The 26,346-nt window shown below is 38.1% G+C and overlaps 2 protein-coding genes and 1 long non-coding RNA gene across 6 annotated transcripts in view; 2 read left to right on the top strand and 1 right to left on the bottom strand.

The window, feature by feature from the left end:
• Window positions 1–26,346, top strand: part of LOC138402988 (uncharacterized) — a 320,130-nt gene that overhangs the window by 36,296 nt on the left and 257,488 nt on the right. The gene's annotated exons all lie outside the window — the stretch shown is intronic.
• Window positions 17,044–23,926, top strand: CSN8 (COP9 signalosome subunit 8). 2 transcript variants are annotated; one of them, XM_069501703.1, is made up of 5 exons: window positions 17,044–17,230; window positions 17,334–17,404; window positions 17,610–17,791; window positions 19,268–19,588; window positions 23,396–23,926. In XM_069501703.1, exons 1-4 carry the CDS (start codon window positions 17,177–17,179, stop codon window positions 19,516–19,518), a joined length of 558 nt encoding a protein of 185 aa, XP_069357804.1. In that variant the 5' UTR covers window positions 17,044–17,176; the 3' UTR covers window positions 19,519–19,588; window positions 23,396–23,926. The 2 variants fall into 2 exon arrangements, with proteins under 2 accessions (XP_069357804.1, XP_034829023.1); XM_034973132.2 differs by having other exon boundaries at window positions 22,697–23,926.
• The window catches only part of kkv (hyaluronan synthase-like protein kkv), a 47,014-nt gene continuing 40,578 nt past the window's right edge, over window positions 19,911–26,346 (bottom strand). For 2 of the 3 annotated variants that reach the window (XM_034972925.2, XM_034972919.2), the window contains exons 11-23: window positions 26,133–26,343; window positions 25,769–25,969; window positions 25,187–25,413; window positions 24,303–24,470; window positions 23,926–24,231; window positions 23,607–23,848; window positions 23,364–23,517; window positions 23,135–23,287; window positions 22,619–22,795; window positions 21,327–21,494; window positions 20,988–21,231; window positions 20,633–20,778; window positions 19,911–20,427 (exon numbers count right to left, since the gene is read on the bottom strand). In XM_034972925.2, coding sequence (XP_034828816.1) covers window positions 20,233–20,427; window positions 20,633–20,778; window positions 20,988–21,231; window positions 21,327–21,494; window positions 22,619–22,795; window positions 23,135–23,287; window positions 23,364–23,517; window positions 23,607–23,848; window positions 23,926–24,231; window positions 24,303–24,470; window positions 25,187–25,413; window positions 25,769–25,969; window positions 26,133–26,343 — 2,592 coding nt within the window. In that variant the 3' untranslated portion in view covers window positions 19,911–20,232. Of the gene's footprint in view, window positions 20,428–20,632; window positions 20,779–20,987; window positions 21,232–21,326; window positions 21,495–22,260; window positions 22,438–22,618; window positions 22,796–23,134; window positions 23,288–23,363; window positions 23,518–23,606; window positions 23,849–23,925; window positions 24,232–24,302; window positions 24,471–25,186; window positions 25,414–25,768; window positions 25,970–26,132; window positions 26,344–26,346 lie in introns of all 3 variants that reach the window. The other variant, XM_034972932.2, reaches the window with a different exon arrangement.

Genomic DNA, 26,346 nt, shown 5'->3' with positions numbered 1-26,346 from the left:
GGAAAGGCAGAGCTGGTACTGGTAGGGTCAGCAGAGCGACTCGTGACCGCGCGCGCGCCCCGGCTCCGCAGACTCACGACCGCTGCGCCCTCGTCGCCTCCAAATAACATGATATTACTCACTAACTGGCCATTTCACGCCACGTTTGGATCTCGCAACAGTTTTAGCTCAGTAACAAAATATTGTTTGTGTCAGATTAATCGCCATTATGATTTTGTACACGATTCACTGCGAACATAAATAAACAGTGCTATCGCATTTGTATTATCGGAATATGTTGTTTCTAATAATTTATTTTGACTACAGGGTTGGGTAGGTACGTTTGTTTAGTTTTAGGTTTGTATAAACGATAGCTTAGGTTAGGTAGAGAATCTAATTGTTACGAGCAATACTGATGGCAAAAGGGGGAGAGGCGGGCACCAACAAGATGGACTGGCCAACTGAATCAGTCCAATTGGTGTCAGTTCTACACTATTGCTAAAGCCGACAGAAGAATATGGTCCAAACAGCCGATCCATTCGAGGCTGGGACCTTGCCAGGACTACGATCTTCAGTAATGAAGGAACGACCGGAGAGAGCGAAACGATAGGTAGGTATAGGTATATTAAATCCTATAAGCATCTATAGATAACTTGTGTGTACCTACTGCCAGTCATACAGTTTGGAAACATGGACAATGGACATTGGATATTGACAAAACAAATTGTAACATCCAAACTGCTATAGTGGCACAACGAGCCATGTTGGATATTTCGCTGTTTGAATTGAACGTATGCCAAACACCACAATTTGCAAAAGAACAACTCTAAATGACATTGTTTTGAAAGTGTCGTGGTCGGAATGGGCAGGGATGTAGGACCACAGGTGACCGATGGATCTGTTTGCTACTGAAATGGAAACCACGTACCGGAAAAAATGTTTCAAACGGCAACCCTGTTGGTCTGACGACATCATCAAGCTTGCGGAAAAATCAGGCTCGGCCAGTACCGGGAAGAAAGGTGTGCGCATGAGGGGGCATTTTGTCCAACAATGGATAAAATAATTAGTAAGAAAGTAGGTATTATTTCATTTTAAATACTTGCCTATTATTTTGGCTCCATTGATCTGACAGATCAGTCTTTAAAAAAATATGTCAGTCAGTCAGCATTGATGGTAGAATAAGCACGAGAATAAGACAATGGTACAGTTATACCTATTGCTATATATAATAAAATACCCATAGATATACCTAACATATTTTATTGACGGGCAATGTGAGTAAATGGCCATAAGGAAGGATTGTTATATATTACAACCTTCTAGACGGATGGAGGTCACAGGCATCTGCCTGTTTATTTTAAAATTAGATTGTCTGTAATGTACGACTATTAACAAAACATAATTTGTTGCGGACTTAAAATGATATATTGTATCTAATTAGCATAATATGCAAGTGGTTAATGTTATTAATGTTTAGGTACAATCTTGTTAATCTTTGCTTTAGGCAACTCACATGCAATACGATCATTATTTATTACTTACAAATAGATAACACATGCAATGACATTTCTCTACTATTCACCTGCCGCAAAGGATTTAGGATTTAATATCAAGCTTGCAATTGTATGAGTTGGTTCGGATCATTATGTTAATTAAGTAGGTATATACCCTATGACACGAGAAGTTATACGGTATCTAGTTTTGTGCATGTACCTAATTCGTCTGATTTTTATTTAGGTATAGGTAGGAGCTATCATCAATTAGTAGATATGACACCAAAGAGTAGTTAAGGAACAATTTTAAAATGCAATCTTAAATAGGATAGGTCGCTAAGGTCTTTGTGTAAGTATAGACTTTACCAGTTTGACCGTGTGCCAAACGCCACAATCCAAAAAGGAACGAGACTAACTGATAGCTATTGTTTTAAAAGTGTCCAGGTCCAGTAGAAACATAAATGACCGATGGACCCGTTTGCTACTGGAATGGCGACCACGTACCGGAAGGAGAAGGGTTGGAGTCAACCATCCCGTTGGTCCGACATCACCAAGCTTGCGGGAAAAAATTTGGAGCTATCCAACACCGAAAAGAACGGCGTGCACGTGAGTGGTCTGTGTCCAGCAATGGATACCTATAAATAAAGGCTAACAAAGAAGAAGAGAAGACTTTATAAGACGAAATTATAACAATTGGTAGAATGAATTGAAATTTTATTTTTTAGACAATACGTAATCCGGGAGGTCGGAGTTTCGATCCCGGGTACGCACCGCTAACTTTTCGGAGTTATGTGCGTTTTTAAAAACAATAACATCGTGTGGAAACCTGCATGACGGAGAGTTCTTCATGTTCTCAAAGGTGTGTGAAGTCTGCCAATCCGCATTTGGCCAGCGTGGCAGACTATGACCTAAGCCCTTCTCACTCTGAGAGGAGACCTGGCTCGGTAGTGGGTCCGCAATGGTTTGATAATGATGAGACAATACGTAATTTAGAATGCTCTAATAATACTCTAATGTTGAACATTTTAATTATCTTTCGACTGTGCTACTTTTTCATCCAGTATAATTCCATTATTACGAATTTCAATCAATTTTGATGGAATACGTAGTAAATAAAATATACGTAGGTAGTGATCGAAAAAATATGCATAGCAATTAAAACTTTCACAATCCCAGTTATCTCAGCCTTGAATTGAATGATTACTTTATCTTGTAGCCGACGAGCCACTTAAAAATGCTTACAATGTTTTGCGGTTCCAATTAGACTCCATTTTGTGGCGATTAAAGATAGTCCGGGTGGCCATTGTCTAGTGTTGGCGATCATGTAGGAAGCCGTTGACGCCCAAGCGATCACTCACAAACTGTCAACTAGTAATTAATGGTTCTTAGGTCAACGCACACTACGGCTTCAACTCTTCATCGAATAGCAGAAAAACTCTTTAGGCTTCTCAATTCGGATGCCATGAGGATGGGAGACGCCCCGCACATCCGCACGTCACCCGCGCTGTCCCGCACCGGGTTAGTGCGGAGGCTGTGCAGAAGTGCGGGGCCGTCCCCATCCCGATTGCCGTCTCGACCTGTCGAGTACTAGGTAATAGGTTTATTTCAGTTTTATAGTGTTGTTTATCAATAAATCCGGTCCATCCCGGAGCGTGAGGAGGCCAGCTCTGACCAGTCTGGTTGGAGCTGACCTTGCTTTCATGCCTTTTTCAACATGGATATATAAAACTACAGTCCTCCCCGACGTACTATTTATCAACATGAATTGGCCTTTGAAGATGATTTTAGTGCCAATTTATCTTATCACAAAAATGAAACACAATCATACTTAAATAAAGGCTAGGTAGTTGCTACAGAAATGGTAGGTATTATCTTAAAAAGAATCTTTCATCAGGGGGCACGGTAGTGCCCCCGTCAAGACGTACCTAAATATTTTCCCAGTATTTTCCAAATAAAGCCGCAGTAGGTAGATACCACAATAGGAAAATACAATTCCAAATTACTCTACGCAATATTATAAAGCACCGCAGAAAGCTTTGATGCGCGTTAGGCCTAGGCGTATCAGTCAAGAATCATGTTAATCCATCATGCGCCAGTTGTTTTATTAAATGTTTGCAGATAAGCAGAGTAAACGCTTTGCATTAAACAATGCGGCGACATTTCACGACTTTTCACCAGTTTAAAAAAAATATGCCCTTGTGACCGCAGACTCTATACTTACATTAACAAAACTACGGCCTAGTACTATCCATATCGGAATATGGATATAGTATTTGAAAACTAGTCAAATTAGTATCTTTATCAAACGTCAAAAGGAAAACACGCGCTTAGTACGCGAGCTTTTTTAAAATACTGGCATGTGACGTCACTATGATTTGACGTGTTTTTTTGAGTTGATTTTACTTATTTTGGAAGAGCCTCTATTTAATAATCACTGAGAAATAATTTATTTTTGACATAAGCGAAAGTGTCTGTCTATCTGGTAGGTTTTCACGGTCCACTCGTTAAACCGATTTTGACTGAATATGGTACAGACAGACAGAGATAGCTTATGCATCCCGGGGAAGAACATAGGCTACTTTTGGTCCCAGAAACTTAAAGAAGTCCCACGTGAATTTAAAAAAAAATGAAAATTCACGTGGATGAAGCCGCTGGAGAAAATGCCTATGTATGTACCCTACCTATATCTACTCAGGCACTATTTAAAGGAAATGCTCATTTTGAATTCTTTATGTACAGTTAGATACCTCTACTCACTAGAAACAATATTTTATCAATCTAGAATTTAAGGCGATATGCATGCAACAAAGTTGAATTCAGATGTAAGTAGATAATTATATTTGCATTCGTTACAAAATCTACCTAAATATCCAAACGGGTATTTTACTATGTAAGCTTCTACTTTCGGTACAAATGAGATGTTGCAGGCCTTGAAAAGACGAGCTTTTGCAAAACAGACATTATCACCGCGGCGACGTCCTCTGCCCATAGATGCACACATTTGAATATATCGACTATTCTAAACATAAAATAAAATATAATGGCGTAAATAAGCATCTTATATATTACTTGTTGTCAGCATATTTATTACAATATTGCAAATTGTTATAATTTTCCGAGTTTATTATAATGTAAGAATGTATTAGTATAATAGAATTGTTTTATTTTAATCATGATCAACCCATCTCTAGCTCACTACTGAGTACGGGTCTCGTCTCAGAATGAGAAGGCATAGTCCACCACGTTGGCCAAGTACGGATTAGCAGACTTCACACACCTTTGAGAAAGAACATTTATTTATGGAGAGCTCTCAGGCATGCAGATTTTCTTACGATATTAATTTATTTTACTGTTATTTACCTACCTCTGAAAAGTTAGAGCTTGAACCTCCGACCTCCCGAGTGATATATTTTAATACTAAAAGTTAAATATTTGGTACTCTAAAGAAATTTTCAATGTGTGGGTTCATTCTAAAGTAGATGTGCGCAGGCGGTCGAGTGACCGAGCTTCCTCCGCTGAGTGAGATATACCTGCAAAGGTAATTATTATGCCTTGTAGGTACATACCTATTAGTATTGTGTTATACGATAGCCGAGGCGTAACACCAGAAGTAACTTAAAATGTGCAGATGATTAATGATTTAGATAAAGCTGTGCCGACTAGCCAGCATTTAAATGTCGCCGGGAATAAATCTTGAGGTACCACTTACCTACCAACATTATTAACTCTTAGGTGAAATAAGCTTCCTTCCTGTCTGTAAAATTGCCAATAGAGTTACTTAATCTTAGAGGTCAAGTCTCCACAGACAATGAAACTTGCAGAAGCTAGCTCTGATACACAGTGAAAACCTATTATTCACTTACTTATCTGGGGTGAAAACAAACGACTGATATACCTCTAAGTCGTTTTCATTGTGTATTTTTGTAGCAAGCAAGTAAAACATGCAGAAATTTAAATTGACGTGACAAATAACACTATATCTAATAAATAAAATAAAATAAAAATCTTTTTTATTCGAATAAACTTATACAAGTACTTTCGAATAGTCGGATGCATCTACCACTGGTTCGGAATGCCTTTCCTACCGAGAAGAACCAGCAAGAAACTCGGCGGTTGCTCTTTTCAAATATTTCACTGTTGTTATTGCTAGTGGACACATAATCACTTGGTCAAATCACAGAGTAGACGTCTACTCATGTGGTCAAATATAACACTGGCAAGTTATCGGTTAAAACTTTCAGAAATTAACTTGCTGCAAGTGTTTGTTATACAGTACGCCACGTAAGTATAATTATGAAAGTACATACTGCAAAAAGATGCCTTCTACAAGAAATTGTAGCAGTCACTTGATTAGGGATCTCTAATGATAGATGTAGACTCTAGAATCTGTTAACAATACGAGTTGGTAAATTATAAATGTAGGGAGTGATATAAACAATGTTTTATAGGTAGCTTGGACGAAGTGGTTAATTCGTCCAAGATAGGCAGATACCTATACCTTAGAAGAACAACCCGACAGTATATATATACCTACTATGTAAACCCTTGTAGGTAAGTGCTGAAATATAAAACAGTTCTACATGGAAATTAACCTACTTGCTTTACCATACCTATACCGGACATAAAAAAACTAAAATTAAATCAAGTCATGTAAACCTTTAGGCCGCCAAGTCCACCTTAAAAAATGAAATTATTAAAATGATTAAGTGAAAATATTCTGATTAATGGTCTCCACTGACCCACAGGAAAATACGGTGAACTGTGATTAAGTTTTTATAAATATTCATTATCAATTTTATATACCGCTCGTAATATCCGTCGGAACTGGTCCGTTTTCTCTTTCGACGAAATCGTGCAAGTGCAGGACAATAAATCAGTAGTGTAAAGTTGCCTTAATTTACGCTCATTATTTAAGTCGTATGTGCAATTTGGCGAGGGCTAATTGTATTAATTAATGCCCATTAAGTTTTGATGCGACGAAACTTTAGTGCTTATCTTGCTGTATTTCAAAAATGTTCAACAACGCCATTTAAACTGAACACCGGTAACACCGACAGGTCACATTCAAAAAACCGGCCAAGCGCGAGGCGTAGGTACACGAAGGGTTTCGTACCACGCTAAAAAACCTGAATCCACACGGGTGCATCAGCGGTTTAGTAAAAACTTTTAACTACTACTCTTGAATCTTGTTCAAAATACCTACCTACATACCTATAGATTGACCACACTTACATGAATGACCACGTACTTATAGTCCGCGACAAGTCGAGATGGCAATCGGGCTATGAGGCGGGGGGACGCCCCACACATCCGCACGTCACCCGCGCTCGCCAGCACCGGGTTAGCGCGGGGGCTGTGCGGGTGTGCGGGGCGTTCCCTCCCCGATTGCCATTTCAACCTGTCGCGTACCTACTATACCTAAGTACTTACATATAACAGAGTAGATATATTATACAGACACACCTACATCCAAATCGATTGAATTTAATGTTTCCTTTTAAATCCTTGTACTACGCTTGTACCTCATTAGGTACCTACAACGAGACAAACATCTTGTACCTGCCACGATATGTGTAGGTAAGTAATGTGTAGTACTTATTCGACAGAGGTACTAGGTAGCACGTGTTAGCGATGTGGCAAGTTAGCATTACGGTGTGAAGCAAAGCTGCTATTGAATGCAATTAGCGATTTTACACAGCGCTGTCGGCGCAACGGCGGCCATGACGATGGACGAGCGACCCTTTGACACGAGTCTGGTAGGTCACTCACTTGGTTACAAGACGTAAACATTAGTTTATAACATTGGCGTTGTGGCACCGTGGTGCAGGAATAAGAGGCTGCTCACATTTATTTTTTGTATTTACAAGATATTTACAGATTACAAAATGGCTGTATTTTACTATTTACACCAATTATTTGTACTGAAAGTTCTAACGGAACTTCTAACGGAAAACTCCGCGGTCTTTGTACAATGCTAGTTGATTCTATACAATTAAAACACAAACTCTATGTATCCGACTGGACGAGGTCTATAGACTCGTTATGGTGGAGACGTAACTGGAGCTTGATGCTCGACAGATGGTAACGCTGTTACTGTATTGATGTGCAAGAGGTGAATCTGTTGACCCCGACTGAACACGCAACCTTCTAATGTGGCAGCGTGGTGCAGGAATAAAAGGCTGCTCACATCATCCAACGAAAATTCGTATTCGTAACTAACAAAGATTATGTTCTTATTCCTACAAGCTTGCGGAAAAATTTTGGAGTAGGCTCGCTCAGCACCGGGAACAATGGCGTGCACATTGTGCACACCTATGTCCAACAGTGGATAAATAACGGTTAGCAAAGAAAAGTTCTTAAATGTATCTATCACATTTGGACTAGGTAATAATATTTCTTGTAGTCAGGAATTCAGACTCATCATAGATAATGATGGTATTCAATTCAAATGAGCTTTCTCATAGGATGAATTTGACTTCAGTAAGTTAGCCAAGGACCAGCGTCTAGCTATTAAACTACGGCTAGACTTAGTTCCTACCGTTTCTAGAAACAATATGACATCCTGCAAATTCATAGCTTGTAAAGATATTAACGATTTGATCATGTTGAAAACGAACATCATGTTGAACGCTATATGCTATAAACAGTACCTACCCAATCTGTTTTATTGATTAGATCTTATGTTGATGGAGTAAGTAGAACGGATAAATCGAGGATGTGCCTATATCTATTGCTAGGTCTGTACCTAACAGGTACGTAAGTAGGTAGGTACATATACTTATTGTATTACTCCGTGGGTAGGTACTCGTTGACAGGGTTTTCCTATTTAGCTTCACTTTTATGACATGTACTTAGGTACCTTCAGCTACTTACCTGAACCAAATCTTGCGGCGAATCTATTAGATACTTCTACATGAACCGATTCTGATGAAACTTTGTGCGCCATTTCATTCGTCTTTCCCACTTCCTATTCCCACGACCGTACAACATTGTTTGTGAACTCCGGGTTTCTCCCTCAATCTTGATTTGCACCAGATAGGTGGCTTCTTAAACCATACATAATGACTAAAAAAACTGTCGATTGTAAATTAATGTACCTAATTAGACTAGGTGTCATTGAAAGAGTACAGAATACAGGTACCTACCCACTTACTTTTTTTTCTGAAATAGACCAGCTCTTGGCTGCAATCAGACCTGCTGGAAAGTAATGATGCAGACTAAGATGGAGCGCGCTTGCTTAGAAGATGACTACAGTCTTACCTGGAAGGTAGGTAGGTAAGTACCTGTCTACCTACTTATTAAAAAAAAGATTCCGACGAATTGAGAACCTCCTCCTTTTTTTGAAGTCGGTTAAAAATGGAGGAGAACAAAACTGATGCCGGAATCACTCACTCAAATCACTTCGTACATTGCCCGTGGAGTTTTGGCTATGAAGGTGATACCTATAAACCGGGATCGATTTTAAATTGACATTGCAGAATAATAAAACTGTTTAAGTCAAAAGTTTTATGTCAATTTTATTTGTTTTATATGTACCTAGCCCTAAGCCGTGGTAAAGTCATTGACGTGGCCATTTGGGCTGCGATCGCAGCACGCCTTATCCTCAAGGCGGGGCAGTAGGCATGCCCATTGGTTACCGCCAGAGCGTGACAACACTCATTGGACATTCCCACAACTAGTGAAAGTGACGACTTCACCATAACACCTTGTGCAAAATAATTATCTATGATTAGGTAGGTAAAGGGGTCATGCGCAAACCAATTTCATAATAACCTACCTATTCTATTGTTTTTGTTAGTATTGTTTGTACGATGCGACTTAGATAGGTAGGTACCTGATGTAATTTGTGGGTACAAGCTATGATTGGGTACCTAATAACGGCAAAATTTGGTAATGGAATCATGATACCGCTAATGTGAGGAGAAAAGACCATGGTGATCAATTCCGTTGTTTATACAAGGTGTAACCAGAACGCTAGCAAAAACGAAGAGAGTTGAGAGTAAGTACCTACTGATGATTAGGTACTGATATGATAAAGTACCTACTACAAAAAAACGTGCAAAAACCTGCATTTTTTTAAAGTTAGTAATACATAGGTATATTGCAAATAAAACATCTGACTGACGCCTAGCTACCTTCCAAATTAACCATATAACGATAGTTAAAACGTTCCCATAAGTACCTACTTTCACTCTTATACTCTATTTTACCACCCTTATCTAAGGGAGTATTTTCCCAAATTTACTTAGGTATCTTTCATACCCAAAACTGTAAGAACAGGACTTTCATTTAATCTTCCAACCCCCATTGCACTTCCTTAGGGGTGGATTTGCTCAAAATCGTTTTATAATAGCTGACACCTAGGTACGCTACCTTCCCTTTCCTTCTAGGGAAGGTAATACTTTCTTTTCAACTTTGTAAGCTCTATAGTTCCTAAGATTTCGTAATCTGTCAGTCAGTAATAGTTCCTAAGATTTCGTAATTAGTCAGTCAGTTGGTTAGTGACCTATTTTACTTTTACCTATATTCGACATTTCATCATTATGATCCTCAACTGACAGCTGGACATAGATCTCTTGTAGGGACTTCCGCTCGCCACGTTCTTGCGCCGCCTGAATCCAGCTATTTTTTGATGTCGTATTTCCAACTAGTAGGTTGCTGGTCTTCCACTTGCGCTTTCCGGTGCAAGGTCGCCATTCTAGCACCTTCGGACCCCAACATCTACCTATATCTTTTATCCCAGCGGGCGATGCAGGGAGCTATGTTTGGAGTTTAGCTACTTACGTAATAAAATCAGAGATGAGAAAAAATTAAATGAAATTTACTAATCAAATAATAATAATAATAATAATGTTCTTTATTTCAGGCAAAATGTACCCATATTATTACAAAAGTCAATAAAATTATAAATAAAATAAAAATAATTAAAATCTACAGTAAAAGTAATAACAAAAATAAGTACAATAATGTATTATTGTATAGTATTTCTATCATTATTTTCGATTCGCACTGCGATGCTGCGTCAACCAATACCGGTAGATGGCGACATCCAAGTGCTCACACATCGCCCGGAGAATCTCATTATTAGAGTGGCGTAGTCGCTCCCAAAAGGAAGCTATTCTGGAGCGAATAATCGCGAAGAAGTCGGGCATTCTTGCTGATGCGAACATGATGGACGCACTACAAAATCGTGGTAGTTTCATCAGGATGCGGTAGGCATCATTGTACTGCACCCTGATGGCACCATACGAGCGTCTTGTGTAGTTAAACCATAGTTGGCAAGTGTACAGGTTTTGACAGAACGCTCTGAAAAGAGTGTTCTTAACTTGTTCATTGCAGCGGAAAAATCTACGCGCGATCATGTTGCATCTTACGGCAAGCGCCCTCCTCTCGCGCTCGATGTCCTTATCGTCACTGAGATTCTCCGTCAAGATGTGGCCAAGATACTTAAACGTCGCCACCCTCCGGATTTCCACACCATTCATATACACTGGAGGGACACTGTCCGGACCCTTTCCACATCTAAATACCATCATTTCCGTTTTGGAAACGTTATATTTAAGTCCATGACTTAAAGCGTATTTTTCACAAATACTTAACAACTTCCGTAGCCCCTTGATAGAGGGACTGAGTAGCACCATATCATCAGCGTAACTTAAATTGTTAATACAAACTCCGCCGACATGACAACCGATTTTGGTGCTTCTCAGTTCCTCTATCAGGCTGTTCACATAAATGTTGAAAAGGTCCGGCGATGTTAACCCGCCCTGGCGTACACCACATTCTAACCTATAGTCGTTAGAAAGTGTGTCGCCCCATTTTACCTTGTTGCTTTGGTTTTCGTACCAATATCTCAAAAGATTTATAACATTAGATGGCACTTTATGCTTGTTGAGTTTCGACCATAGCAAATTATAATTTACCAGGTCAAAAGCTCGGCTTAGGTCCAAAAAACAGGCATATATACTAGTGTCTCTGTTAGTATAATATTTGACAGTGTTTTTCAGGCTGAAAATAGCAGAATCGGTTGAGACATTGGCACGAAAACCAAATTGCGCATCGTCGATACTAACATTTTTCATAAGAAACGGATGTAAAAGTCTTTCGAATATTTTACCAATTATAGTACCCAGTGATATGGGTCTATAATTGCTCAATTTAGACAAGTCTCCGGTTTTGTTTTTGGGGATTGGAACCACCACGGTCTTCATTAGATTCTTAGGTAAGTAATTAAATTTAATACATAAATTGAAAAGCGTACACAAAACTTGGCTAATATCTTCGCTAGCGTTGAGCATATGCTCGACACTCAATCCATCGTGACCCGGAGACTTCCCACGTGTCATTTTTCTTATCACGTCAACAATATCTTTAGGTGAGAATTGTAGGGTCTCAGTCTGCGTGTCCGACGGGGAAGTGTCGTACGTATTATGCTCAGCTCCTTCAACGTTAAGTGGTTTCACCTTAAAATGACTGGCAAATAATTCGGAAATTTCCCTCTGTTCAATTATATTTTCAACACTATGTGGCAACCGGGGTTTATTTTGCAACCTCTTTGTTGCTTGCCAAAATTTTGGAAAATTTTTATCTACTCTATGTGCAGCTAAAATGTTCATTCTAATCTGATCTTGGTTGTTCTGACACCATTTAAGTTGACTTTTGAATTTTCTACGACTATTTACCATATCATTGTAGACTGGACCGGCTGTCGGCCTGCCACTCTCCAACCAACTTAAGTAATATAGTCGAGCTATTTTATGACTTTGGCTCACGTGGTAGTTCCAACCCACCACTTGTTTCCGTTTCCTATTACCATCGCAGTGCGAATCGAAACTTAAAATAGCAGCTCTTCTTAAAATACTTACAATTTCATCATAATAACTATCTATTAAAAATAAGTGTTCAGTGCAAGTAAAATTATCACAGTTTAAACATTGACTAGAATAAGTAACATTTTTTAGATTATCACAGCAATATTTATTGTACATACTAATCTGATGAGGATTTCGTTGACCCCATTTAACTTTATTTACTAAGCTTCTATTTTCACTAATAATTTTACTTACAACTACGTCAAAATTACATGTAATTATCAGTGGAAGGTGGTCCGACCACCCCACGTCATAATCTACGGTTACAGCGGTGACCGTTCTCCGCGCGGCACTTGTCCCTATGCAATGGTCGAGCCACCGCGTCACGCCACTGGCATCACTAACATATGTATACGTGGACGAGTTCTTTCCTAAAAACTCATAATCCACACACTCTAAGGAGTGCTCCGCACAAAACAAAGTAAGCTCGTCACCAAACCTGGAGATGCAATGGGCATTGAAATCTCCTAAAGCAAATGCAGTTTCCGTTTCGTTGTCATCAATAATAGCCATTACATTCGCAAGATTGGTAGTAAATTCGGTCAAGTTTTCTTCCACGTCCGTCGGCATATAAACGTTTATAATTAGTAACTGACGGTGATTGCCCAGCTCTAGTCGCACCGCTGCTAACCTGTCCGTAGGGCACTCCACTATAGAAGCAGTAGGAAAAACAGATTTCCGCCATAACAGAGCTAGGCCTCCATACGGTCGCCCCCGCAGTACGCCAGCCGCAGTGTCAACTGATGATTTCGCGTAACAGCCAAAGTTGTCATCAATTTGGTGTATAAAGTCAAGATCGTGTGGGAGGAGCCACGTCTCCTGAAGGGCTACGATGTCCGCCTCTCGACACAAGGAACGCACATGTTCTACAGACCGCTTAATTGAGCGACAATTCAATGAGACCATTTTAATATTAGCTAAAGTTGACTTTATATTTGTTTGATGTACTGTCATAGTCTGGTGTGTTTAGTAGCGGTATTGGTGAAGCGTTCTTTATATCTTCTAAACACCAAACCAGCAGGCCAAAACTTTCCATCCAAAAAGGTTCCCAGCCTGCTGGCAGGTATAGTAATTTTAAACGAATTAAAAGACGTTTCTTTATTTTGCTTAAGTTGCTCGACACTGATGCATTGTTCCCCTCTGTCTGAAATATGCTCCAAGATGTCGTTCACAGTAACCGACTTTTTCGCTCGCGATACATATATGGAGCATTGGGAGTCAGCTACCTGTATTCTACACTCTGTGTCCGAAGTGCCACGCATATTTTTTGATTTTCGTTTCTTATTTACCACAACAGTAAATGAATCGGTCTTATTTTCCGGCGGTAATTCAGTAATTTTACTTGATGCGTCGCTCGCCGCCACTAAGTTAGTAGTCGGTGCTAAGCCAGTTTGACCCGAACGCATGCCTTGCATACGTGCGCTTGTCGCTCGGCGCGGATGATTAGAGTTAAACACGATGTCGCGATAACTTGGCGTATGCACTGTTTCTGCACCGTTCGCTTGTGTGCGTGTAGGCGATGGTACCGCTACAGGCTGAAGCGTTTTAGATGGCGAAGTAGAATTAGTTCTCTCCGGTGACACCGATACCCGGGGAGTACTCTCATTACGCTCTTGACACGATGTACGAATTTCCTTAAGCTCGGTAATGAATTGCGTTTTGAGTTCCATGAGCTCAGTTTTCATAATTGACATATCTTTTAATAATCGAGTGACGTCCACATAATCAAAAGACACAGGTGGAAGCCGACTCAGATCCCGTGCCACGAAATTTGGTAAACTTTTTGGGTCTACTTCCTTCAACAGCTTGATTACATCCTTGATACATTTCTTCTTTTTGTCGTCACCCTTTCGATGAATATTTCTCAAGTCATGGGTGCATACACTGTATAGGGTACTTTTGCCAGTTTCTATTTCCACATCGGTGTAGTTAGTAGCACAGATTTGTATGATACTAAGCTCATCTAAAATATCTATTTTGTTTTGTACGAAACATAAAAACTCGTCAACTATGACTTGGCCCGCCATCGCTTATGGATTGGACCATACGTCAGAAATACATTTTTATCGGTGATCACTATACGTATGTACTGCATGCACTACGAGTTACGACAGAACTATGAACACGACCGATCGTCACCACGCACGCGCCGGACTGTGACTTGGTTCAAACTTGGCTTAACAAATCAAAACTTGGTTACATAATACTTTCATGGATTCGTCCCTAAACTAGGAGAACCCGTATCTTGACGGCCATTTACCTAACTAAATTGGTTACCTATTATCTAGGTAGGTACCTATAAGTAGGTAAATCGGTATAGGACAAACATATAGGTAACTTATAGGTACCTACTTGCTACGTTCAAACTTATGTACCTATCTATAATAAACAAATACTATTTTACGGTACTACAAAGACCATTAAGATGCAAATCGGTACACGCATAACGAGAAAATTAGCATTATGAGCGACAATATTGAAGAATGAGTCAGCGTGTCAGTCTGTCCATCAACTCCGGTTACATTGTGACGCAAGTAGGTAAGTCGACAAGTGACTGCAGCAAGCCCGCCCAAGCCCTCGATCAATAGCCGTGAAATTCAATTATAAAAATCAGGCCACAGCCCATGCAATGATAATAGAAATTATTATTATTAATAAACACTACACGAAAAGGAATTTTGTACAGTCATGGACGTAAATGACCTAACCACTTACGCAAAGTGGGTAGGTAGATACAATGCCCACCATTTTGAAAAAACATTTCAAACACCTTCAAAATTGATTTTTTTCTGGGGGTTGAGTCGAGTTCTATGGGGAGCACGAGGGGATTTCTAACGCGCGTGAGCTGCTCGGCCATTACGAACGTGTGAACTGGGTCATAAATCATTTTTATCAGACCTCTCACTCGCACTTACAGGCCTTATGGAACTGGAACATGATGCTCTGGTGCTGTGTTAACAGTAAAAAATAAAAAAGATTCCGACGAATTGAGAACCTCCTCCTTTTTTTGAAGTTGGTTAAAAAAGGATTTGTCGATAGTCGATAACAGGTTATAAAGAGCTTAGAGCGAAGTTAGCTACTGCGTCCGAACTGCATCCCTTTCTCGATAATAACTTCTGCGGCATTCTCACAACCCTATGATCGTAATGATTTATGACCCAGTTCGCACGTTCATAATGGCCCCACGATAGTTGCGAATTGTTTCCTACGATGCGCCAATTTTTCCCTACTATGTAGGTTATCAGGTCAGGTCTACCGCTACCTGTACCTTCTATTATTTATACTTACTACTATATTCTGAGCTACCGCACCGAGTGCTCAGGTAAGCACTGGTGCACTGCGGAAATAGCTGACAGGTGATAGGGTAGGTACCTACTACTTATAGCCTAATGAACCTATTGCACTTTAACCATGTGCCTATTTATTTTTGGTTATGGGTAAAGGGCATTTTGGCTGTGGTTAGAAAAGCCATATCGAGTTAAAGCTTTATTAGAGCAGGCATATCTACGTAATTACCCTTACCTACCTCATAATATCGAGTTGAATAGACCATAGCGATCAATGATATAATTTATATATCCCTTAGTGTGAAATAAGGTTTAGAAATAGGTACCTACTTACGCAGAAACTTAACCCATCACAGCTTCGCTGAGGTGGACTTTCTACGGAGTTCTACCTACATTATAGAAAAAAGTCTACAAGCAAAATCTTAAGTTCATAAATCTGGTATTTATAACAAGGGAGTGAAGATATTATAGGGCAAAGTTATCTGCGTTTCAAGCAATCTATCACTTGCTTGACGGTGAAAGAAAACATCACCATCGTGCGTGAGGTGAGGAATCCCCGAAATCCCAGACAAAAGGAATTTTCGCGCTCGAGAGTGAACTAGAGGGAGCAGTGACGGATTATCCCTAAGGCAAACTGGGCACGTGCCTAGGGGCGCGAGATTACGAAGAGGCGCGTGCGATCATGTAGAGTTGGGTTTCTATGCAAAATCTTGGAGTGACCGCCTCTTCTTTATTAAGTATAACAAAGTGTGAAGTCTTCACTCGTTCACTTACTATAATCACCAACTACCAGCTTTGCAATTATATTACGTGACAGATCGAGATGGCAATCGAGGAGGAAACGCCCCACACCCACACAGCCCCCGCGCTAACCCGGTGGGGGTGAGCGTAGTTAGTGTGCTTGTAAGCGGGGCGTCCCCCCGCCTCATACTGCGATTGACATCTCAACATGTCGTGGACTATACTTACACGATTCATCGTTCTTTCGAAGTTAGGAGGTAATTTTTAGAGCTAGAGGAGCACCTATGAGATGCTTGCCTAGGGCGCTCTCGACATTTAATCCGCCTCTGAGAGAGAGGGAACTCAGTTTGATGCTGAACCTGCCAGTGACGTCGAAGCTTCGACGTTTTGTTAGATACAAGTTACTTTACTGTTGTGAACTGTGGTAAAGGTTCTCATGAATGTTATGAAAAACATGAAATCACCTTCCGGCTACGAACATGCTTTCATGGTGCTTTTATGATTTATTCAGTCACAGGTTCAATACCCAGAGCCGTAAAGCTATCAACTGAGGCTATCAAAACCCATAGAGATAGTATACCTACAATTCATCCAAGTCAAAACCAGTTGAGAAAAAATCATTCTGTCATTTGTCAATGTCATGAATGCGAAATGTCAAAGTCAAATAAATACCTACATAAATAATAGGCACAGAGTACATTATATATATAGTAAAGTGAGCCGAAATTAATTTTGTGTCGTTTGTAAACGTAAAATCTAAAATTGTGTTTATTACATAGTGTTTTAATTAATCAAAACGTCCAATATGATCACAAACTTTGATAAATTATGCTCAGACTTAGAAAAGCAAGAACTAGAGGTACCTATGTTTATAACTATACCGCGACATTTAGGGCTCTTAAAAATTTTCGTATGTGTCGTAAAAATCGGAATAAAAGCATATATTAATTTCCTTCTTTCAGGCGCCAAACGGGATTGCTTCGCCATCCACATATGCACAGTTATTAGCTATTTATTTATATCAAAATGACTTGTAAGTACGGCAATTACTTATCTTAAAATTTAGGTAGCTTCCTCGTTAATGATTCAATGGTAAATTATTCAAAAATAATAAATTCATCATAATGTTTTAAAATGTATATCATAATGTTGCTTACAAGTTACAACCAATAATAGTGTACTTTTTAACTTGTGATTTTACCTTTTGATTCATGAATTGCAAACTTTTGTTTTTATAGATGCAATGCTAAATTCTTATGGAAAAGAATACCACAAACTATAACTAGCAGCAATCCAGAATTAACTGCAATTTGGGCAGTGGGACAGAAACTCTGGAAGAAAAATCTAGGCGCAACATACCTCGCTCTTGCTGCATACACATGGACAGAGCCAGTTGCTAATATTATCAGAGCTCTCGAAGGTACTAATTATTACAGTATTAAATAAGGAAATTTTATTACCTCTGTATGTCAGACACACAAGTACATTAAGCTATGGATATTATCACTAACATTTGATAATAATCATTGAAACCATAAGATTTGAAATCATACTCTTGGTTGTATGTGGAAAATCTTCTGCCCATTGTATTATTATCCAAAGAAAATGCCTACCATTACAATATTAATGAAAATCAATCTGCAATGAGGAACACAACCAAAAAAAAGATTTTATTTTCGTTTCTTCCTGATCAGGTTTGATTTTGATTTGAAGTACCTAAACTTCTCAATGCAATCCAATTTGGGTTGCATTGTATTGGAATTTGTAATATAACACATTCAATTTGTCTGAGGAATAGGTAAGCCCATATCTGTGAAGCCCAAGCCGTTCAACTAATTTTGATAAATATCAGTGAATATTGATTTAAGGCAATTCACAGTTGTCATAAAATTTAATGTTTCTTGGCTCTACTTGGACACCTAATTACCTAGTGGGTCTGCAACTTCGCTAGATAAGCCAACATGTTGCCTACATGTGTAAACCGAACCAGTGGTAGATGCATCCGACTATTCGTAAGCACTTGTAAAAGTTTATACGAATAAAAAAGATTTTCATTTTAATTTTCATTTTAAAGCAAATAAGTAATATTGCATTGTAACATTCGAATTAAACAAATGTACATATAAAATACTAGCTTATGCTCGCGACTTCGTCCGCGTGGACTACACAAATTTCAAACCCCTTTTTCACCCCCTTAGGAGTTGAATTTTCAAAAATCCTTTCTTAGCGGATGCCTACTTCATAATAGCTATATGCATGCCAAATTTCAGCCCGATCCGTCCAGTAGTTTGAGCTGTGCGTTGATAGATCAGTCAATCAGCCAGTCAGTCACCTTTTCCTTTTATATATTTAGATTTGAAACTTGACATGGAAACCAAGCACTAGATTTGTTGGTGTGGTTTGTGTGGTGTGGTGGTAAACTTGAAGTTTAGGAAATTCTTAGGCTCTTAGCACAAAAAATCGAATTAATTGTCTGTGAATGTAATTAATTGATGTAAATCCACTGTAGTGCCTAAACTACCGGGCTGATTTTGATGAATGAGGTGTCAATGTATTTGTTGTTATAGTCCGGGTAACATAGGCTACATTTTAAATGAACAAAATCAATATGTTGCACCCAAAAAAGTGGGTCTCAAAAATTTTTTTTTGCTTTATCGAGAGGGGTGTTATGAAAGAGGACCAAATTCTGAGTTCATTTATATAAATATAAAAAAACAAGTTTACTATGCCTACTGATATTTGTTTCAGCATTTTTTTTTAAATTAAATTTATCTTATTCGTACTTATAAATTTGATATCATAACTTATTTTTGTATTTAACAAAAGAATTTATTAACATGATCGTAGTCAGGTTTTAGTTTTCAACTTTTTAATTGTATTCTTGTCTTGTTTTTAGAAAAAGTTCGTGAAAGAGCCTTCAATTTAATCGGCCGTTCATATAGTTCCATATCGTTGGACACTGTGGTGCTGATGACCGGCTTAAGTAGAGAAGCAGTCCTCCAGATATGCAGAGAGCGAAAATGGGAAATCCAAGGAGATGGCATCACTATAAATCCCACTCCACCCATTCAGCCGGCGCCCTTACATACTTCTAGTGAAGACCAGTTATTCAAGCTTACAGAGTTTGTATCGTTTTTAGAAAACTAAGTCTTATCTCAAAGAAAAACAATATTCTAAGTTTCCGTCAGCACTCCGATTGAAGCATCTTCTAATAAAGGTAATTGAAATCTAAATTATTGTTATTTTTGACTAAGATTACATCCACATGGATTTAGGTTTTTAAAAATCCTGTGCTAACACTGATTTTCTATAATAAAAGTATCTTGTAGTAGACAGAGCTTATATCAGCTATTTCTACCAAATTTTGTCAAAATCGGTTAAGCAGATGAAACTATAGGAAGATAACAGACAGAGACTTGTATGGATTTTAAAATGAAGTATCATAATATAATAATATCAAGGTATGGTATATAAAGCTAAAAGATTCAAAAAAACTACTTTCATTACAATTGCTAGAATATGTATAAATAAAATAACAATCATTTTTAACATACTTTTATCTGAATATGTCTTATAGAAAAATACAAAAGTAGAGTGGCAGTGTAAATTCTACTAATAATAATTATTATACATATAATCTAAATACAAAATAGAGAACACAATGTTTTCACATCAGTCCATTCTGGTCGTTTGACACAAAAATAAAAATATCACAATACATTGTGATGCTTGTAATTTCACAAATTGAGTTCAATAATAACATTACTTACTATACTAAATGAGTATCTACAATTCCTAAAACTAATAATTTAATTCGTTACGTTGGCAACTACGTATTTGCGAAAAATGTCCGCGAGTTCACTAGAATCTTGCTTGGAAGGAAACTTGGTTTTGCCTGGGTTGGAGTCTCATTGAGTTGCTATCGTCGTCATCGCCTAATGAGGTCTCATATCCTCTATTGACCATTCCACCATTTGGTTCAGCAAACACATCCTTCACTGATATGTTTGCGGTTGAAGTTCGGTGACGCGGAGGCACCGGGTGATTGTTATTTAACTGGAATTTTAGAAAAGAATATTAACTTATTAAATGTCTACGAGAGCTTTAAAATAAATAAATAATCATTTGCTTATTCGCTGTGTTGGGGAACTAATAGTGAACAGGCACCTTCTAGGCAAGAGCGCTCCATCTTATAGTTTAAAAAATTTGGCTTACCGAAAAATATAGTGTGTTGTTTGTCTGATAAAGAATTATTTAATACCTTTCCAGTTACTCCATATTCATTGTTGGCACCAAGTGTTTGCATTTGAGACTTTCGTCGTTCAGCCATTACAGAATTTCTCCTCGTCTCTAAAGCTTTTAGTGTTTCTCTACGCAGTGTCATCTTGCGATTTAAGACCGGTGTGCCTGAAATAAAAATAGGAACAAGTAAAAAGAAGAATAGGACACATGTTGGTGCTAATTACAATATCTAAATTGCTAAACCAAATTACGTCCAAAATCACAACTGTAGCACTATTTTTGACCTGTCAATTTAGATTTTGTGTACACCCAAATTATCATCAGTAGGTATCTATTGCTGAAACTCTTCTAGTGGGTACTGTTAAGAAAATTACCTGGACCATCATTGGCGTTCATGTTGAAGAATCTTTTCTTAAAAGCAACATCCAGCGTGCCTATGTTCCTCTTCTTTTGTCTTGATTTCTCCAAGTTGTGAATTGTTTTCCTCCTACCCACATTTTGGGGTCCCGAGCCAGAGTCGTTTTCGTATTCGTCGTCTAACCCGTTAAGTTTTTGTAAATCTTTAACTATTGCTATTGCATTTTTATCTAGAAGGGCATCTTGAGATAGATCTTCTGACTGTAAAAATCATTTTAGTCGATTAGAAACACTGGTTAAAGTCATCTTAATGTTGATTATTGATAAAGGTTTAAAAATTAAATCGTAGAACTCACCTTCTTCGTACAGAACCAGTTCAATTCAGTTGATGCTAAAATGTGTGAAATAGTACCGAATCTATGGAACAACATAGCGGTAAACTGAATAACCAGAATCAAGGCGAAGAAAAACACGAACACTAGACCAATAGGTTCCAATTGCAAGTATTCCTTGCTTATAAGTACCTGAAATATTTGAATGATGATTAAGTGAATAATTTCTTATTTGAGCGTTACCAACAAAAGTTAAAAACAGCAAAAGCAATTTAAATGAAATAAAATTCTTGATTCTTAAGAATGGAATGCTTCTATTTACTTATAATGTAGTGAATTTAGAAATACAGTGAATGACTTAAAAATCTATTTATGTACACAAATGTCATATCACATACAAGGTTATACACGACAATGTATTTGAATTATTGTAGTTTATGAAACACTGAATTATGAAAAGGTGCTTTAACATTAATGTATGTAACGTGCAAAAAGTTTGAAAATCAAGTATTGAAAAAGAAAATTGAAATTGTTGTGTTCTTTGAAAATTGAACTATAATAAAATGTTAAACAAATCACCACATCATCAGGGATCCGAATATGTACAAAGGAAACCTGTGACTGTTAACGGACATAAAAGAAACTTAATGGAAGAAATTCCACCACCTTAAAAGAAAGATAGACATAAAGATTGTCAGGAGTTTGGGTTGTGCAATTAATATAGGTTTTAATCAAAAATTGTTGCTTTAACATGGAAACATGGTCACGTTTCAATAAAGGGCTGTAAGGTTTTGATTAGGGGAAGTGTGAAACCGTCGAGTGACGCCCAGGTTGTTTAGTCTTCTGTGTGGAAGATTTAGAATCTCCATGCTGGTGTGCCGTACCAAGACAGATCGGTTAGAGGAAGACCGTTAGACTTGTGAAGTGACACACATAAACTTGTAATATTTGGCTGTACCTCGCCTGTATCCTCGACGTACGTAATGTTGGTCTTTACCCCCAAAGGCCAAATCACGTGGAGTTGATCTTTGTTGAGTTGTAATAAAAATACTATCAAAATAAATAAAGCATTGAACATGACAAACGCAAAGACTGACTTATTGCGAAGCTCAAGTAAATCACGTGCAATTCGAGCCTGTAAGATAACATAAAATAAAGCATTAATTGCATCAACTTTCAATGGTGACCGCGAAACCGACTCCAACGCTATCAAATAAGTTCTAAATATTATGTAGGCCGTATGCGTGAGGTATCTCGTGCTTCCGAGTCATCATTGAAGGCCGATCACCGTTGGTCACGGCGTAGTATCAAGTTACCTCTTGTGAAACCTCATCATACGTAATATTAGTTTTAACTCCGAATGGCCATTTAATATGAATGTTGTCCTTGTTCAGTTGCAGCAAGAAAACAATGAGCACAAAAAGAGCATTAACCATAAAGAATGAAAAAACAGAAGAGTCTCTCAATTCTTTGAGCTCCCTGGATATACGTGCCTAAAATTCAGGGTAGATTAGTAATAATAAAATTAATTATAGCAAAATATTGAAACAAACTTCGATACAAGATACCTGTAAAAAATATAATTGTTATACACATAATTTATAAAAACGTGTTTACTACATTTATTTAATACTCTTCAGGTTCTTTCAAGTTATTGATTAGTTTATAATATTTAGGCATAGAATTGAAGCCTCAATAGCTAAACTGGTGGCGGACTTTTTGTTGTCCCAATAATGTACCTACTTTATTATGTTCCAATAGAAACTCAGACTTTGTTTATGCTTTTATGGCTACAGAAAACATTTATTTAAAACATCACAAATTGTATTTACCTCTGCCTCCTTGTTTGCGTCGATAGGGTACAAATATTTATCGATCAGATCTTTCCAAAACGATAACTCCGTTTGATTCATAAAGTCAACTTCTCCCTTTTTCAATTCAGTGTCTTCAATCCAATAAGGATTGATAAGATCATCCCTTTTTTCCTATAACAATTAAATTGTGTAAAAAGAAATACTTTTTGGGTAATTATTTAAAAATAGTTTAAAAACAAGAAATTACTCTAGGCATTGAAGACATCGTTTCGGTTTCAGAATCAGAACCACGTTCTTCCTCTTCGCCTTCTGCTACTGTTACCAATGGATCGCCATTCGTACTGCCTCGCAGCCCAAGGGAATGCTTACGGCCTCTTATTTGCCCATGTGGATCTACAATCCTGAAAAAAAAAAGTTAAATATCATTAGTTCTGCTACTGTTTTGAACATCAAATTACAACTACTTCGTAATAGTTAGATATTTACTAACCTCTCCACGGTATCCAATTTCTTTTCCAACTTATCAAGTGTCGACGCAATATGCATAAGCTGCAGTTTTTCTTCATTCCCTTTAGGTTGCGTGCAAAGTAAACATTTGAACAGCCCAGCAAACGAAAACTCGATCGAACCTTCCTCTTCGTTACTGTTTACACCTTGGAGGAATCCAAGTAAAGATTTTTGTTTGGCTTTTTTCTTAGCCTCCTCTGCGTCCTTCTTTTCTTGTTCGATTTCCTAAAAATATTTTCTTGATTAAATATGACTGATTTCTGAGATTTTAAAATAACCTGAAATAAATATTTATCTTTTACCTTTTTGGTCTTTTTCGTCTGCACTTCTCTCGTACCCCATGATACTACGTTCAGGTTAATGATTGAATACAAAATCAAAAGCAAGTACATAGAAGGAATCGACAGCAAATAAATGATGCCAGGTACTATACACCAGAACTCCTGCGGATGCAAACAAGCGGCTATGAAGAACGAACTTGAAAGTGATATCAAGAAGATGGCTGATGGCGATCCGATACCGTCCTCTCCCAACTGGAGCGCCGTACCGACGATTACAGCCATCATTATCATAGCATATGCTGTAGACAAGATTTGCGCGACCAATAACTGCAAAGAATAATTTTGAATTAGAAAAAATTGCAGGGCGTAAACAATTAACTCAATTGTGCGAACTTTACCTGATATTCTGATTTCATCGTGAAGCAAACGACCATAAAGATTGCTATGGGGTATAGATTATACTCGAACGATGTCCAGTTGTCGATTCTAAAAGCTGCCACAAAAGCACCCACCAACATAAGAAATATAGTGCCGGGGCCCAAAATCGTACCTCCTATCAACATCATCTGTAAACAAAATTAAATTTAGCACAATAATTAAATTAACCTACAATATCGACACCTGCAAGGAAAAACATCGTATCTCATTTTTTGTAACTTTACAGGAGAGCGCGACAAACATTTAAAATTTTCTGTTAAGCCTTACGCCACGCAACCTTAAAAAAGGTTAAGTCTACACTGTCATAAGTTTATATGTTATTATTCTAAGCACTTTATTATTTTTTGCGAGTTACAATTATTTTCCACAGTATGTAAATACAAAATTTACAAAATGACATTGTAATTAGACGTACAATTCAATATTGTGTGTTCATATTTCCTTTATTCAGTAAAACATTGTAATTTGCCTAAATTACTATGATAATTCGCTTAATACGCAAAAATAGTTGCCAAGAACAAGACAGTATCTTACATTGTAATTTTAGTTAGGTACGTAATACTATTGATGGCCGCCTTAGTAGTTAGTTAGCAAGTAGGTATGTCTAACTAAATATACCGTTTTATCATCTTCAATGTATGCTGACTTACAATCTATTTCCACTAGCTAAAATCGCAACGAGACTAAATTTAGATACAGGGGTGAGCTCAAAAAGAGCATTTTTTGTGCACTATGAATATGATTGTAACTCAAAATCGCTAAAAAGTGAGTTACGATGTTTATCCTTGCAGATGTCGATATTTTCCTATCAGATAATATAATTTATACCAAAAATATAATTTACCTGGTATGCAATATAGGGCGTTGATATGTTGTCGTTAATTTTGATCGTGTGTTTGTAATCAGCAAGCAAGTCCATAATGTTGGCAATAGTAGAGGGCACCCAGCGACGGCGTTGATTGTAGAACTCGTTGAAACCTTCGGGACAGTGAGTGTACGCATCGGAAGCAGCTGAATATTCTACTCGATAGCCTCTTTGTAACAAAAGTGTGCAGAGCCAACGATCCTCTCCTAAAATGTAGCATAAAGTTGATTAGCCCAACCAAGGGATTATTTATGCCAACACGTGGCGGGCACGAGCCGTGCAGCGTGCTACGTACGCGGCGCGGACGAGGCACGGATTCAAAACATCACGAACATTACTTACGAAGCAGTTCATGCTTCACCATCGGGCGTCCGTGCACGTACACGGCACGCTGAAGCATAAATTGCTACATATAAAATATTCGTGATGATTTGAATCCGTGCCTCGTCCGCGCCTCGTACGCAGCACGCTGTACGGCTCGTGCCCGCCATGTGTTGGCATAAATTATACCTAAAACCACGAAAGTTTTCTTACGAAAGTAAGTAAATGATTTTTGCTCACCTTGATCGTATTGTACGTAATGCCGGGCTTCGTCAGATCTTAAGGTATACTTCTTCATTACGTTGTCGTCCATAAGAGCCTTTCCTCTGAACAGAGAGAAGCATCCAGGACTACAGAGCACACAACCAATCATGTGTTCAGTCGACTTTTGCAGCCAATGTCCAATAGCGTACTCGAACAGTTGATACCATACCATGGGACCTTAAAATTGTTTACAGATAGATTGTAGAACAAATTAAATGTAAGTATGTTTCAGTTTTGCTGTACCTATTTCTATTTAGGTAAAACTAAAATAGTAAATTTACGTAGTAAAATAGTGAAATTAACCTAAAGTTAAAATTATTAAGGTATGAGGACCCTTTACCAGAACCGACGGGGTGAATACGTCCACACGCCGCTCCTAAATTCTTATTTTTCTTCATCAAATCGATAAGCAGGCGCACAGCATGCGGTCGGAAATCAATATCTCCATCAAGGGTTAGCAAGAACGTATTTTCAGCCATCAATTCTTTTCGATCGACAGATATAGGCAGTTCCATTAGACGGAATCCGAGTAGGTAGTACATGTACATAACCTG

The sequence above is a fragment of the Maniola hyperantus genome, chromosome 1, assembly GCF_902806685.2.
Source record: "Maniola hyperantus chromosome 1, iAphHyp1.2, whole genome shotgun sequence".
Taxonomy (NCBI): domain Eukaryota; kingdom Metazoa; phylum Arthropoda; class Insecta; order Lepidoptera; family Nymphalidae; genus Maniola; species Maniola hyperantus.
The sequence above is the reverse complement of the archived record's forward strand: the minus strand, read 5'-3'. Positions and strand labels throughout refer to the sequence as shown.